Here is a 15,478-nt window from a genome sequence, read left to right as displayed (position 1 = left end):
TTGAGTTTCTTGGCGTTTCACCGATCATCCAAGAGGCTTTTTTCAGTTCTATCCAACAGGTGTCCCAAAGAACTGGCTCTCCTGTGTTGGGCCAACCGGTGGTTTTGTTTCTCCAATGTAAAAGCCTGAGCTTTAATATAATGACGTTAAATACCTGGAACTTCCCACCAGTCTGGTAAAAGTGAAGAAGCCTCTTGGGTGAGGAGTTAAACGTCTTTAAGAAACTCAAGCAAGTCCAGTTGCTGACATGAACAACTGAAGACCACACAAAACTGAGGTGCAGAGGTGATTTCTCTTTTTTTACTATAAACACCTTTGAAAACAACACAAACATTAAGTGGCAGCTACATTAAAAAGCTACACCTGCTTGATAAGAATTACACATTTTTCCAATATGGATGTCTTCATTTCTTGTAAATAAAGTATCAAGTATGAAGGTAATATTAAGGTATCTAACAATTAAAATAAAACAGGGATATTTTGTTTTCTAGGTCGTGGTTAAGTTAAATGGTAGCAACCTGTTCAATGCTCAACTATGCAGCAAAGCTAATCATGGATATCTTCTGAAGCTAAATCAAAATTAGCTCACTATAGAGATTTACTGTATCACTGACTGATCACTTTCTGAATTAAATCCCACTGTCCCCTGTCTGTTAGCAGTTAAACATAGTTACCTTCAATCACCGTAGACCAGCTTAAATATCTGTGTTGGGTCTTTATGCTAACTCTAGCCACAGCCAGGGCTTAGAGACGGCCCCTGGTCACCATGGAAACATGTAAACATCAGGTTTCATTTGCATGTTTTTTTTTTACATTTGTGAAGTAAACAGGAAATAAATGTATTGTTTTACTGTTTTACCCCAGATACACAGATTGCATCCATTTTTATGAGCCATTATTAGATCTTCTTGCTTCTTGTATTTTAAATAAGTATGAATGTTTTAGAAGTCACATTTTTGAGTAGCTTCAAACTCCAAAGCAATGCTGAGTTGTATTATTGCCCTGGATTTACAGGAAACGCCCATTTGAATTTTATTCCAGTGCTTCAAATATTTTATGTGAATGTTAATATTTGAATAAAACGCATATTTTCGTCATGTGACCCACTGACTCCAAAACCTCCATCGCTTCTAATATTTTATATGAATATCACTATTGTAAAACACTTTCAAAAGGCTCCATTTCAAGTGAGCCATTGATTCCAAAAGAAATGCCTAATTGTATTAATATGAATATGACCTGGTGTGATGCTATCTGTCCTTGGCTTTGTCTGCGTCACCTCAAATATATAAAGCGTCCTTGTGTCCCCTGAGAGGCTCGAGTTATTCGTATTATTATAATTATTATTATGGTTATTATTCAATAACGTCTCTGTCATAAACTAACACAGCTTTTATGGGAAAGACAGAATCTCTCCTACGGCACTTGAATGCGCCACTGCTTACATCATCACCAAGCGTCAACTGGCTTACACACAACTGCCGCGTCAACTGGTTTGAAACGTGTAAAACAGTTTAACGAGATAAACTCTTTATATAAAGTCTCCGGTTTAAACTCTGTCGTTGTTCTGTGTGTTAGTCAAACAGTCAGTGAAGCTGTGAAAGCAGCGGCGGACTCTGACTCTCTTTCATCGGCATCTTCTTCCGCAGTGAGGCGGTTGTTGTAGTTAGCTTGAGGCTAAACCAGGCGGAGGGAAAGTTAGCATCTGAACTCGTGCTCAGAGGATGGACAGTGAAATCCAGAGAGACGGGAGAGTCCTGGATCTCACCGACGATGCCTGGAGGGAAGACAAGCTGCCGTATGAAGACGTCACCATCCCCCTGGTACGTGCTGCAGCGCCACATACAGAGCATAGTTAGAACTACACCTGGACCCATGTCTAGCGATCCTGACTGACTCCAGAAAAATAACAATGAATCTGATGTTGTTCATTTTTCATCCATAAATGCAAATATATCAATAAAAGACAGTTTTTTATGAAAGACTTTGAACAATATGTGAACATAATTTCCAAATCATCCAACAAAAAAGCTGTTAGAACTTTGAATATCTTTAAATCCTACAGGATATTTATATGATTTATAACACCCCTGGTTTGCATGTTTGTATGCTCCTGTTTGTTATTCTATACAACCCCATATGTACTTGTTTCTTGTTCTGTTCCTCTTGTAAAATAAAATAAATATATAAAAGCATCACGTACTGATCACTGATAGCTTTAGCAAGAAACCAACATTCAAAGCTTGTTTACAGTCAGGTGCGGGGACTCGTACACATTTTTAATCGAACATTGGGGTTTTCACAAGGCATGAGATGTCATTGTTAATTCATCTTATGTGGAAGTATATCGGTGACATACTGTTTCTGTGAGCACCAAACAAACCTCACGTGTTATGGATTCGTTCTGCTGCTAGTGTGACAGTTGCTGAGCAGTGGAGGTTTAATATGATGACACGATTCTTTAACAATTTACAAATCTGATGAAGCACATATGAACCAGCCCAATTTGATCTGTTCTCAGTTGTTATGTGAGGTTCACAAACTTTTAAAACAGATATAACAACTGTGAAGATAATCAGTAAGGGGGGGTTCTCTCCTGCTCAAACATAAAGACAAAAATAGGCTCAAAACCTTCACAACCTTTATGATTCTGGCTTCATAAGCTCCCAGTTTTTTTGTCCTGATAAAATGGACTGAACTGAGATTATTATAACTTGTGAGGATCATGGCATCTTATATTCCCTGTCCTCTGTCAGAGCGAGCTGCCTGAAGCTGAGCAGGACAATGGAGGATCCACAGAGTCGGTGAAAGAGCAAGAGATGAAGTGGACGGACCTCGCCTTGCAGAGCCTCCACGAAAACACACCGAGCACCGGAAGCTGAAAGACTTCTGAAAAGTTGCTGCCATTTCAACAGAAATCTCCATATCATCTCTCAACTGCAGAGACTTCAGTGCAACAGGACAAAAGATCTACAAAGTAAATGACTCAACTGTACTTTACCATAACATCATTGTGACAGCTTCCCCTGCTTGTCTCTAGAAGGAAAATGTCACATCATCCAAACTCCATATTGCCTCCGGTTTTCCTTGTATTTTAAATGTATGCTCCAGATGTCTGTTGGTGTAACTATAGCATCGGTTTCTCACCGGAAACCTCCCAGAGATGTTCTATTGAGAAACAAAAATATCCAGGCTGCTGCTTCCACCATCACTTTTTCTTTGCAGCCTCTGCCATGAGCTTGCGTACGTGGTCGTGGGACCCCTCCCCCAGCAGGGCAGAGGGATGCCTGTAGGAGCCCCCCAGACGATCCCAGAGCGTGAAGTATTGTCCATAGTTGTAGTTGAAGTAGAGGTGATGGTCCACATGGTGAGCAGCACTGTTAATCACACATATCAGAGGGCCGGGGATGCGGTAATCTCCGTCGTGTATGGAAATGGTCCAAAAATTGACAAAGACAAAGAGTGAGAGGTACACCACCTGTAATGTCAAAGTACAAAATGCCAATATAAAACATTTCAACATGACAGAGTTTAAACAGTAGTGTCCGAATTTATCTTAACAATTGTTCAACTCAGGAAAAGTGTAAGTGAGAGAAGTGACTGATAATTCTGGTTTCAAAATTTGCATTATCGTTTCTCCCTGAAACCTCAGATCTGATATCAATGTATGTAAAGTAAAGAGTGAGAGTCAGACCATCACCTTTTGCAGGGGAAAGATGAAGGCGTAGACATGGTAGGGTAAGCTCTGCAGGAAGCCATCGAGTGGGTGGAAGGCATGGCTGGCAAATGGCGTGGGGATCTTGAATACGTGGTGTTGCTTATGTAAGTGCTGAGGGGCGAAAACAAAACAAAATGTTTGAAATATTATCAAATGGCAACCTGATAAATGAATTCCAACTTTTACTCTGCCTCTTGATAGGAAAATATCTTCACCTTGTAAATGCGCTTATGATGCATCCACCGGTGTATCCAGTAGATCCACATGTCGGTAAAGAACAAGAAGCCAGCAATGCTCAGGAACACTCCAGGCCAGCCTGACACAAACAAACCATGCTCACATTTAAGTCTGAGAGGGACTAATTATTTCAACCTGTTTATTATATAGGAAATGTTGGATTCAGGCTGGACTCTGTTACTCACATTACTTACGAAGTAACTTTCTTTTTAATTTAAAATCAATCAAAGTTTATATGAACCCTGGCCTGGTTTTTAAGATATAGAGTTTTCATACCCAGGGAAGATTCGCTGATGTTGTCATGAAGTTTGCTGTGTCCCCTGATCTCCCAGAAGAAAATAGCTACTGTGGGGAAGCTCATCCAGAAAATCGAGGTGACTCCCAGCTGGATTTCTTTTCTAACCTGGTTCTGTTGTTCGATCAGAGACATGAAGTTAGGATTTGAGAGAAATTTTCTTGTGAATTGTTAGACTGTTAATAAAGAGCGTCGCCGTACCTTAATAAACTGTGGATGTTTCATGAGATTGTGGTCAAACACACTGTAGAAGTTAAGAGCACCAAAGCCCAGGTAGAGCAGCTCTGCTCCCATTGTTGTCACCACCCACAGGCTGATGATCTGACGCAGAGCTTCATCCTCGGGCCACGAGGCCGGGTAAACGTACGGAGTGAGGATGTAGTGGTCAGCGATGTTCAGCACGCGATCCATGGCACAGTCTGCGGGTTAAGAGCAGTGAAAATATCAGCCTTCCTAATTGCACAACAGAAACTACAACTCAACAGTGCTGAGAAGAAAAAACATTTACAATGATTGTGTTATTGTGATCATTTTAGCCTTTATTTTTTTAATCGAGTTGGAAAATCAATGACCACTGTCTCACCTCCGGCTGTGATTTCAGTGTAAAAACATTAAAGCTCAAAAGACTAGTTTTACCTCCAAGAATGACGCTGTGTATTAACTGTTGGCTGCAGGTTGGTCGACTGATGAAAAGACCAAAGTCCAGATATTAGTTCTCCTTTAGTCATCAAAGCATTGCTGATGCATTGATTGATTTAGTTGATGAAAGGCTCTTAATCCCATTCAGACTATATTCAGTACATAAAATGTTAATTCCAAATCAGTAATCTGCTCACACAGATGCATTTATATGCATTTCAGGTCAAAGCTAAGAAAATTGGTGTTTCAGGAAATGTTCTGTTTATTTGTTTTTTTTTTTTGTATTCTCTATATAAATTAATTCTCCAACGTATTAAATGTTAATTCATAATGTAATCACTTTTCATTGTAAAAAATGTAGCATAATAACAAGATAAGCTATTTAATGTGTAGTTATACTATATTAATATAGTAAAACTATATAAAATAATAATTCATATTTGCTTTTACTGAAACTATTGAAAGCAAATAGGAGCAAAACACATTGATTTTAAATAGCAACTGGATGAAAAAATCAGTAGCTTTACAAACATCGACCCTGTATTCAGAAATATTTTAAATGTTTTAATTAATCCAAAACAGCAGTTTTATGCTCAAATTATTTTGTCTGGATTTTTAAAAGAGGTTATTGCAGCAGAACTAACCTGGACCAGGGCAGATGTCTGGTCGGTGTGAACGTTCCTAGAAAGTGGAGCAGTTTCTCTTCACACAGCACCATGTTTTGTGGCAGAAATAACGTGACATATAGCTTTGCAAATTGTTCACTGCTATTATGACTTTACCATGAATTCCAATATGTTTCCCAGAAATGTAAAGAGTTAAAGGGAGGCTCCTCCTGGCTTCATTTGGTTTAGGCAGCAGGTATCCTGACAGGATCACGGGGTGACATTGACTCACATATGGGTTTGAGTTAGGGTGGAACAAGATCCCAGCATGCTCAGCAAATAACAAGGAGCTCAGTGACAGTGAGAGACTGGATCTTCCAGCCAATTCCTGCTAAATTCAGTGGAGTTACAGTGAAATTGTCTCTTTTACATGCAGATGGTTCATTTTAACCCAGGAAATTAAATTTGGTTCATCACAATAAGAATGAATCTCCAGTTTAATGTCTTTCTAAAAACATATAGGTGCATTCATAAATGGAATTAGTGTCATTAAACCATGAACTGCATTTTGAACTGCAAAATAGAATCATTAGCAGGAGAAAGCTTGTCATATTTTGCAGTGCATGTACCCTCTAGTTGGCTGCAGGATCAAATTCACCCTGAACAGTCTGTCCTTTAACACACACACACACACACACACACACACACACACACACACACACACACACACACACACACACACACACACACACGGTCTCTCACAGACAGCGGCATGCAGCCCGTCACTCAGTGAGAGGTGGGCAATGTGACGTTTTATTGTCCAAGTAAAGAGGACGACCTGCACAAAAAACCCTGAACAGGATATTTTCACACAAGCAGCTTCTTGTTCCACTCTATTTTGGTCAGAATTAATGTATTGAAAGGTTAATGTTTTGTTCAGGAGTCTGTCCCAGTTGAAACGTGTTTCTCTTGACCTGAACTCGACCTGTGTAATGAGAGTAAATTCAATGACGAATGCATGTTTTTAATGTAACTAAATGGTTCAAATCCATGAACAAAAATGTTCATAAAACGCTCCTGCAAAGAAACGACTCTCTCTTTATGACTGCTCTATATTCTTTACACATAAACAAGTAGCTGTCTCCCTCTAGAGCTCTCTGACACTAACTGCACCTCTCTGTGCCGTGAGCAGAACCATCCCGCTGCACTTTGCACACTTTTCATGGTTGTCACTCTGAATATTACAGAATAACACAGGGAATCATCGCAGTCATATATGGTTGTTGAAAAGCTGAATAAATAACACTTATTTAAGTGTATTAAACAACCAGTGGACAAGAACTCAAACTCAAACTAAGTCTCGAGAGACTAAATGAGGAATCAGTGTGTTTATGTTTGGCAGTACTTTCGTGACACAGTCAAAAAATGTTCACAGAATTCATTATTATCACCACACATGATCAAATACCTGATGATTGTGAAAATCAGAAACAGAGAGCTACAGAGAGAAAGTCCATGTTTTAGCTTAAATGTTAAAAACTGCTAACATCCCTTTTTTCCTAATGTTCCTAAAGTTTTTTGTATATCCTGAACTCTTGTGTTTAATCACTTGCTGTTCTTCCACTTTAACATCCTCACTTTCATTCTCTCCAAGCATCACACACACTAAGGTACTGAAAACAGATTTTTATATGGTTGAACAATGAAATGAAGTGAAAGCCTTTCTCATTGTCCAAAATAATAACAATTAGTTACGATATAACACAGACACAAACATTCAATCTAACAATAAATGATTTAAAAAAAAAAGAATATACAATTTTCTAGTGATTGCATTTAAGATTAATTTGAATGGGAAGCATGTTACAAAGATTTGGGAGTTTTACATGTGTGTCCTTGATACCTGCTTGAATTCTAAATTTGAATCTAAAATGTCCTGTTCAAAATAAAGTATTTTGAAGAACAAGACAACAACAATGTGTATGGACCTGGTTCCAAAGTTGTTATCAGACCTACTCAATAAGAAATTCACATAAAGATGATCTGATCTAAATATGTTTCCAGAATATTCTCTTGTAATTCACACGTCCCTGTGTTGTTTGCACTGGTCACAGTGAGTCGTGACTCAGCAGCTTTGTTGTGACATGTTGGTGAAAAGTGTAAAAAAGTTTCCAAACAGCGAGCGCAAAAACAGGGGACAACGTTGCCTTCAAGAGCCCAACACCAGCTCCGACATCGGAAAACTGGGAATGTAAACAGCCTTACAGCAGAGGAAGTGTGTGTTAGCTCGGATAGAAAATATCATAGAAATATAAAATGTTTCATGTGACGGGACATGATGTTTGTCTTTTTGATGAAGCGCTAATTATCTCTAAAGCAACATGAAGACAAACAGTCACATAGCCTGGTCATTTTCAAAATAAGACGGCATTAATGCTTTATAAACTGACATACAAATATCTTGTATAACTAAATGAGAGTTCTTATGGTTTCTGTTGCATCACGTATAAAAAGATCTGTCATTGTTTTCTGCTCTGGAGTTAAGTTAAATTTTTTCCTACTGTACACAGTCCGTGAAGGCATCATATTGTTCGTAGAGTAGGGCCGTGTGCACAGCTGTGCGCGCCAGAGCGAAACGATGGCAACAGGTCTGTTAGTGCCGTGTGCACACGCCTGAAAACACTGATTCACACGTGAACGAGAAATAATGAAAGTGCTTAAAATACTGTCTGAGTAAAATAATGAAGGTTTTTACTGAAGCTGGATTTAAATCAAAATCAAATCAGACTTTATTGTAATTATACACATTGTCCCTGAGTCTCATCTGTTGTTAGTGCACTGGTCGAATCCTAGAACAGAATATTTTATTTTATTATTTGATGCGATGAAAAATAAGGGTTTATTTGCTCAGCCCCCGTAAACTATTGAATACAAATAAACTGTAAATTAATACACACAAGCGTATTTTTTTCATGTTTTATAGATTGAAGCAATACAAAATAATTGTCAAGATATATTTACTCAACAGTGTGTGACTAATTAATAATAGTAAACATAATATAATATAGACAAACTTTTATGTTATATAGTCTGAAGCAAGAGTCCCGGAAATACAGCTGAACCTTAGAATAATAGTAGTGAATTATATTTAACTAAATCATTTTAAAAATATATATAATGCACGTGAGTAATGAAATCCACACATATACTACGCCATCACGGTGTATACGAGATATTTGATGATTTGAGCACACACTGTAAACTTCTACATGGATTCAAATAAAAACAAGCGTGGAATTAATTTAATTTGAAGTCAGTGTGTCCCCACGTGGCAGCCTTTCATCAGCATGGAAATTTCCTTTCATGAATCCGTGCGCAAAAATCAAACGAGTGCAAAACAGCTTCTTTATATTATTTATACTAAACACTCATGTATTCAAATATATCCTTGCTCTTTATATACATGGAAATAAAAACATGTTGTTATGATGAACTGTGATCTAAACATTCCACTTTATATAATGATGTAAACACGTTAATTATTCCGGGGGCAGAGGAGGGGGGGTCCGGGGATCTTATGTAATTTTCAGACGACACTTCACCTCGTGTGAATCTGGGAATCTCTCTCTCTCTCCTCCCCCCCCCCCCCCACTCCTCCTGCTGCTGCTCGTGCGCACACATTTCATTGTTGTCGCACACGTACGTGCCCACGTGCGACGTGACACACACATGTTTGCACTCGGCCCTGTTGTTCCGGGGCTGCTATAAATGGAGCCGCCCCTGAAGTGCGTGATCACAACACTGAGACTCAACCTAGAGATTCACCTGCTCCACTGAGGAAGATCCAGAAAAACCCTGAGAGACATGGACCCCTGCGACTGCTCCAAGAGTCAGTATCTGTCTTTATTATAGAACCCCTGTTTTTAAGATATTTTCTGTTTTTCCATCTTCTGTCATTGCCGGACCACATGAAGCTAATCCCTCGTGTCACGTTCCCTCTATTTATAGGTGGAACCTGCAACTGCGGAGGATCTTGCACCTGCAAGAACTGCACCTGCACCACCTGCAACAAGAGTAAGTCACATCCATCACATATCAATGTGAATCTTAACACTGGTGCTTTAATCTTAACCTAGTCTGAGCTTTTTCTTTAACCCTATCAGCAAATTGTCTATTTATAGTATCATATTTAAAATTCAGCACCACATGTGTTGAATTTGTAGTGTCACCTGCCCAGGTGACTGTGATTGTCTTAATCAGCCACAATTTAAAGGTGTAAATTGTTTCTCTCTCCACCATATTTACAACCTTTGCATAAGAGAAGACAAGATGTTCTTATTTTTATGTAGTTAGATGTGGTGTTTACAGTTTTTATTTTTCTCCTCCTCTAAAAGCCTGAAGATGAGGTGACTGCTGATGTGTCACTAATGCAGTTTTGACCTTGCATTGCAGGCTGCTGCCCATGCTGCCCATCCGGCTGCACCAAGTGCGCCTCTGGCTGCGTGTGCAAAGGGAAGACATGCGACACCAGCTGCTGTCAGTGAGAGGAGCCTGATGCACTGTGGAGCCTGATGCACTGTGGAGCCTATGTGCTCGTAACTGATTTAACTGTAGCTGCAAATGTCTAGAATGAGAAAAATGGCTTTTGTACTTGTCTTTCAATATTAAAATCAACATGTTTCCTCAATGCAGTTGTCCTGAGTTTTGGGTGTCAAGTGAATGTGTTGTTGCAAATATGATTATTAAAATGAGCTGTGCTGCAGTGTAAATCTCCTAACCAAGGTCAGACATGTATACAGCTGAGGGTCAAGGCTGCTTTGTTTGCTCCAGATTTTAACTTAAGGGAAACATTATGTGGCTAAGCTGAGGCTTTCAATACGAATTATTGCATTTAAACATTGCATGTTCTAAACACCATGATATAATTACCACAAGTGTGCAGCAGTCACTGGCCCTGTGTGGACCAATTGTGATTTGAAGTGGCAGAAAAAAACATTTGTAGATCCTTCAGAACAATGTGCTCTGGTCTTAAAACACTTGAGTTGAGGTCTGGATTCTGATTAGACCACTCCAGTCATTGTAGACTTAAGGAGGGTCCTTGACCTTCTGCATCCACTGATAAGCTGGTCCTCAGACACCCTGACACTAGCTTGTCATCAGTTTCTCTGTAAATTGTGAGCAGTTCAGGCCCGGGGGATGCAAAAGCATGATGCTCTCCACACGAGGAGTGATGTTTGTGCAGGGCTGGTTGTATGCATGTTCGTAGGTTTAACAGTTTATAAGACATTTTCAATGTGTTTAGGAAGGTCAAGATGTTTTGATAGCAATTGCTTCCACTTTGCAATTTTCTCTTGGAGCCTGGACTGGTGAATGTCTAAATTCTTTGAGGTGACTTGATGCAAAAATCTATTAAAGATCTACCTGAAAACACAGCATGAAATGGTAAAGGTGTCCCAAACTAAAATAAAAGAAGTTTATTAGGTTATTTTAATTCATTTTGCAGCTTTTAGATAAATCTTCACAAGAGCGACTGCAAGGTGGAACCTTCACATCAGGCGGAAGCAAAGGGAACACTGTCGGAGCAGCGGAAGTGACGGACACAGGAAGCGTTGCTTCGGTGTTCGGGTCTGTTTGTTGAAGGTAAATCGTGTTTTCGTCGTCATGGCGTCTCAGTAGCAGCGTTTAACTCAACAATACGCGTTTAAAACGAATTCAAAATGCCGAAGGTCGTGTCCAGAAGCGTCGTGTGCTCGGACACCAGAGACCGAGAGGAGTACGATGACGGAGAGAAGCCGCTGCATGTCTACTACTGCCTGTGTGGACAGATGGTCCTGGTGCTGGACTGTCAGCTGGAGAAGCTTCCCATGAGACCCTGGGACCGAGCCCGGGTGATCGACGCGGCCAAACATGCCCACAAGTTCTGCAACGTGGAGGTGGACGAGACCGCGTACGTCAAGAGGGCCGAGGGCATCGAGAGGCAGCGCCGCAAGAAGTGCGGCAAGTGCGGCCTGTTGCTCTTCTACCAGCACCAGGAGAAGAACAGCCCGGCCACCTTCATCGTGGACGGGGCCGTGGTGAAGTTTGGGCAGGGCTTCGGCAACACCAGCGTGTACAGCCAGAAGCAGCCCGAGGCGCCCAAGAAGGTCCGCGTCATGATGACCAAGCGGACCAAAGACATGGGCAAGTTCAGCTCCGTCACCGTGTCCACCATCGACGAGGAGGAGGAGGAGATCGAGGCCCGGGAGGTGGCCGACTCGTACGCCCAGAACGCCAAGGTGATCGAGAAGCAGCTGGAGAGGAAGGGCATGAGCAAGAGGAGGCTGCAGGAGCTGGCTGAGCTGGAGGCCAAGAAGGCGAAGATGAAGGGGACACTCATCGATAATCAGTTCAAGTAGATGAGTCTCACTGAGGGAGGGACACACACACACACACACACACACACAGTGACTGTTTACCTGTTTCCATCACACACACTGAAGCACAGTGGATCCTGCAGCTTCGACCTGATCTGTTCAGTTGGTCTGGAGTAACAGCACCTTTTATTATCTGGACACATAGAAACAGGATTGATAAAGAGGCTGTTGCATGTTGAGATTTCGATCTTGGAAAGAAGTTGTAGGCGTTACTTTATTTTTTTTTTTAAATGTTATTTTGTACAAAAATGTAAGATCAAATAAACCTGTTGGCATAGTATTTAAAGGCATTTTCTCTTGGTGTTACACGAGCCAAAGTCTAGAAAAACAAACGGGCTGTTTGAACTTATGACTTCCTGACCACTGATGATAAAATTCAGTTTAATTTTGCGTAAAGGTCATAAATGTGTATTTGTGCACATATAACAAAGTTCATTTGTATTTAAACCTACAAGAGCTGAAGTGATTGTTTTAAAAAAAATTTAAACTGGCTGTCTGTGGGTGTTGGGCCTTGGAACAAAGCAAGTCATTGGAAGATCTTGATTAAGGAATCTGACATATTACACTAAAGCATGCTTAGAGGGCTCATACCACAGCCAAGGATGATGGTCTATCTTGTCAAGTAAGAGGAGAAAAGATCTTGGAATTGAGCAATGATCCGGATCCACTCTGAAATGTTATGTTTCCTCCCTGGTTCATGATGCACCCCTCCTAGATTAATCAGCGATGGAAACATATTTATCGGCATTTAAAAAAAAGGATTTCAAAGCCTTAATCCATACATCCACTGGTAATTAAGAATATGAATTCAGTTTCAAAAATATAAATTGTATGTTATCATTTGGTTTATTAGATGTAATGTTTAAACTTGTTTGAATAAGACAGACATTGGAGACAGTCTGTATCAGACACTATTTCATTAGAAGATGAGTAAACTACCAGGTCAGACCCAGAATGTGGGTCACAAAAACCCAGGACACATATTAGGAGAACAATGTGTCTTTGTAGACTGGATAATAACTTGGCCACAGTTTAGAGCACATTAAAAATATTAAGGGCTGCAGACTCTGTCCCATGGTGAAGAACAAAACTTTACAACTTTAAATTTAAACATCTTAAAAAAAGGCAACTGTAAAAGGTTTACAATAATTTTACAGTGTATTGCATGAAAAAATAGACAATTGTCCAAAATGTCTAAATAATTGAGAGTTACAAACAAATTAATACACATGTAAAGGTTTTTAGAGAAAAAGTCCCTGTGGAACTAAATATATAACAATAGAATAATGCAATAAGGGAGAATATTATTTCCATCTGTGCATGTCCTCCTGCGACATACACAAATATATTCTTAGTATTTTTTTCTTTTTTCTTTTGGAGCACATGTCTCATATTTTCTGCTATACAAAGGCAGTATTTGCTCATCACAAGATACACTTATGATCACAGGGACCCCAGACCCTGGAGACTCAGCCATGTGTAGGTGAAGGAGTCACAGAAGCACAATTGTGATGAGCTCTCTGTCGTATAACAGAGAAAACACTTACATGTACATATGTGCTATTATATAAGAAGAAGCTCTGGGGTTTTTAACTCCACATGACCACTTCTGTCCTGACAAAGCAACAGACTGTCGCATGGAAGCTGTTATTGGCCATCTGGGCTTTTTATTGTCAGTGAGAGGTTTTACAAAAGATAATTACAAACGTTTCACTCTGCACCTGTTTTTTACAATTATACATCACAACAAAACCAGTTGTATATTTTGTAGGTACCAACAACCAAACTGACAGGAATAGTAGAATCAAGTTATGCAGCTATCTATCATGTAAAATCCCCCATACACAGGTACATTTGTGAGGTTTTTTATAGATAAAAATATGTCAGTGTTTTGTATATTTATTTCTTACATTGGTGAGAATGGCCCTGTCTCCATGTGCATGTGTGTGTGCAGAGAGTCATCATGCTGACACCAATTTCTTTTGCTACCCTTCGAGAAACAGGATGTGGTGGTGGTGTATTTTTCATCCAATACAACATTAAAACTCGTAACTGGTATTAATGTTGTTGCTAAATCCTCAGCAAAGTCATTCGGATCTTGTTTTTTAGCTTCAATTATCTTCCTTGGCTTAACAGCTCGACTGATCAGTCACCAAATTAAAAACAGATAACCAGTGTAAAACTCCATTCTCATGAGAGAAGAACAAACAGCAAGAGAGGGGAACAAACATTTTAATCTTCATATGTCCCAGTGTGCAACCCAGTGTTTAACAGAGATATAGCCTGACTATTCATTTACTAACATTGCACTAAACCCTCTTGTACACTCCCTTAGTAGCCTGCACTTCATAAAACTGTTTTTCAAATGACCTAGTTAAAGTCAAAAGAGTTATGCAGTGTTGCTTCACAATCTGACCATGAACTTTTAATGTGTAAACAGTGGAGTTATGGATAATCAACAGAAAGAAAAGAAGATAACAAATCGAACGAATCAACGATCATGATCGTAATGGCAGATCCTGTATCGTGCTGGCATCCGATCGTAGTGGTGGACCATGATCGAGGTGGCAGCTGATTGTGCATCCTGATCGTGGCGGCTGCTGACTGTGGACTATGATTACAAGACTTGATGTAACATATGTCTACTCAGACACTCTGCCATTATTGACAATAATTCCTCAATTCATTTACCTTCCATCATGCTACAAACTGTTTACTTTAACCAATGCTGTAAATACTCTCCATTACACGTGGCATCTATTGCACTTCTGTCCGTTCTGGGTGAGGAATTCCCTCACACGTGGCTCTCTCTGAGGTTTTTTACATTCTTTTTCCCCTGTTAAAAAGTTTTTAGTAGTTTTTCCTCACTCTTGTTGAGGGTTAAGGACAGAGGATGTCAAACCTTGTTAAAGCTGTATGAGACAAATTGTGATTTGTGCTATACAAATAAAATTTGATTGAATTTGATTGACTGATAACTACTTTGCCATTTAGGACAGTGTTTAAAGATGGTTATGAGTGTGTGTGTGAAAGAATGCATATCTCAATATAACAAAAACATGATCGAGGAATGTTTCTGCTGTGGACATTTAGCATTAATTCTTATCATCAAGTTGCAGTCATTTAAAAGTGGTAGCCAATCATAATTTTCTTATTAAAATAAATGCACCACGTCACCTCTGTAAAACCTAATTTAATATTAACTGATAAATAAGATAAGAGTTTTGGAATTTAAGACTAAATAATCAAAATGCTTTGTCCTGGTGTTTAAGTAAACTTAACCCTGTTGCTGATGCTAAGAGAACACCACTGATGATTTGTCCCTGACATCTGCTGGTGGTTGGTAACTTTTAATCAAACTAGTTCAGAAGACTTTCAAACTTACAATTTCACCATCCTGTCCTATGTCCTAAAATGATTTCTACCTACAGAAAGAGATTGCTATTGTTTTGTGTTGTTACTGCTGCCAAGGAGGTTATGTCTATCAATCATGTCTATTTGTTGGTTTATTTGTCAGCAGGATTATGCAAAAACTACTAAACTGATTTCCAGTGGAGTAAGGAGTGGATCG

General features: G+C 39.6%; 4 protein-coding genes across 6 annotated transcripts; 3 read left to right on the top strand and 1 right to left on the bottom strand.

Annotated features, from left to right (window-relative positions):
• Positions 1-1,575: 1,575 nt before the first annotated feature.
• Positions 1,576-3,536, top strand: anapc13 (anaphase promoting complex subunit 13). Of its 2 annotated transcripts, XR_011243391.1 has the most exons (3): positions 1,576-1,823; positions 2,757-2,977; positions 3,226-3,536. XR_011243391.1 is itself a non-coding variant. In XM_020079542.2 (2 exons), exons 1-2 carry the CDS (start codon positions 1,725-1,727, stop codon positions 2,880-2,882), a joined length of 225 nt encoding a protein of 74 aa, XP_019935101.1. In that variant the 5' UTR covers positions 1,576-1,724; the 3' UTR covers positions 2,883-3,069. The 2 variants fall into 2 exon arrangements, 1 of the variants encoding a protein (XP_019935101.1); XM_020079542.2 differs by lacking the exon at positions 3,226-3,536 and having other exon boundaries at positions 2,757-3,069.
• Positions 3,209-5,786, bottom strand: LOC109624686 (lathosterol oxidase-like). Of its 2 annotated transcripts, XM_069527986.1 has the most exons (7): positions 5,672-5,786; positions 5,534-5,570; positions 4,452-4,669; positions 4,232-4,364; positions 3,934-4,034; positions 3,701-3,829; positions 3,209-3,478 (listed from the first exon to the last, which is right to left on the bottom strand). In XM_069527986.1, exons 1-7 carry the CDS (start codon positions 5,672-5,674, stop codon positions 3,209-3,211), a joined length of 891 nt encoding a protein of 296 aa, XP_069384087.1. In that variant the 5' UTR covers positions 5,675-5,786. The 2 variants fall into 2 exon arrangements, with proteins under 2 accessions (XP_069384087.1, XP_019935102.1); XM_020079543.2 differs by lacking the exon at positions 5,534-5,570 and having other exon boundaries at positions 5,672-5,780.
• A 1,344-nt stretch (positions 5,787-7,130) lies between these two features.
• On the top strand, positions 7,131-10,181 carry mt2 (metallothionein 2). The gene is made up of 3 exons (XM_020078681.2): positions 7,131-9,383; positions 9,503-9,568; positions 9,947-10,181. Exons 1-3 carry the CDS (start codon positions 9,359-9,361, stop codon positions 10,036-10,038), a joined length of 183 nt encoding a protein of 60 aa, XP_019934240.1. The 5' UTR covers positions 7,131-9,358; the 3' UTR covers positions 10,039-10,181.
• An 879-nt stretch (positions 10,182-11,060) lies between these two features.
• steep1 (STING1 ER exit protein 1) lies at positions 11,061-12,187 on the top strand. Its single transcript, XM_020078191.2, has one exon. It carries the CDS (start codon positions 11,212-11,214, stop codon positions 11,887-11,889), a length of 678 nt encoding a protein of 225 aa, XP_019933750.1. The 5' UTR covers positions 11,061-11,211; the 3' UTR covers positions 11,890-12,187.
• Positions 12,188-15,478: the final 3,291 nt, after the last annotated feature.

The sequence above is a fragment of the Paralichthys olivaceus genome, chromosome 7, assembly GCF_024713975.1.
Source record: "Paralichthys olivaceus isolate ysfri-2021 chromosome 7, ASM2471397v2, whole genome shotgun sequence".
Taxonomy (NCBI): domain Eukaryota; kingdom Metazoa; phylum Chordata; class Actinopteri; order Pleuronectiformes; family Paralichthyidae; genus Paralichthys; species Paralichthys olivaceus.
The sequence above is the reverse complement of the archived record's forward strand: the minus strand, read 5'-3'. Positions and strand labels throughout refer to the sequence as shown.

Coding starts and splice junctions, on each gene's coding strand:
- anapc13 (XM_020079542.2), top strand. CDS start 1,725: ATGGACAGTGAAATCCAGAGAGACGGGAGAGTCCTGGATCTCACCGAC. Junction 1,824..2,756: donor AAGACGTCACCATCCCCCTG/GTACGTGCTGCA, acceptor GTCCTCTGTCAG/AGCGAGCTGCCTGAAGCTGA.
- LOC109624686 (XM_069527986.1), bottom strand. Junction 4,670..5,533: donor AGACATCTGCCCTGGTCCAG/GTTAGTTCTGCT, acceptor CTTAACCCGCAG/ACTGTGCCATGGATCGCGTG. Junction 3,479..3,700: donor TCATCTTTCCCCTGCAAAAG/GTGATGGTCTGA, acceptor TTGACATTACAG/GTGGTGTACCTCTCACTCTT.
- mt2 (XM_020078681.2), top strand. CDS start 9,359: ATGGACCCCTGCGACTGCTCCAAGA. Junction 9,384..9,502: donor CCCCTGCGACTGCTCCAAGA/GTCAGTATCTGT, acceptor CTCTATTTATAG/GTGGAACCTGCAACTGCGGA. Junction 9,569..9,946: donor CTGCACCACCTGCAACAAGA/GTAAGTCACATC, acceptor CTTGCATTGCAG/GCTGCTGCCCATGCTGCCCA.
- steep1 (XM_020078191.2), top strand. CDS start 11,212: ATGCCGAAGGTCGTGTCCAGAAGCGTCGTGTGCTCGGACACCAGAGAC.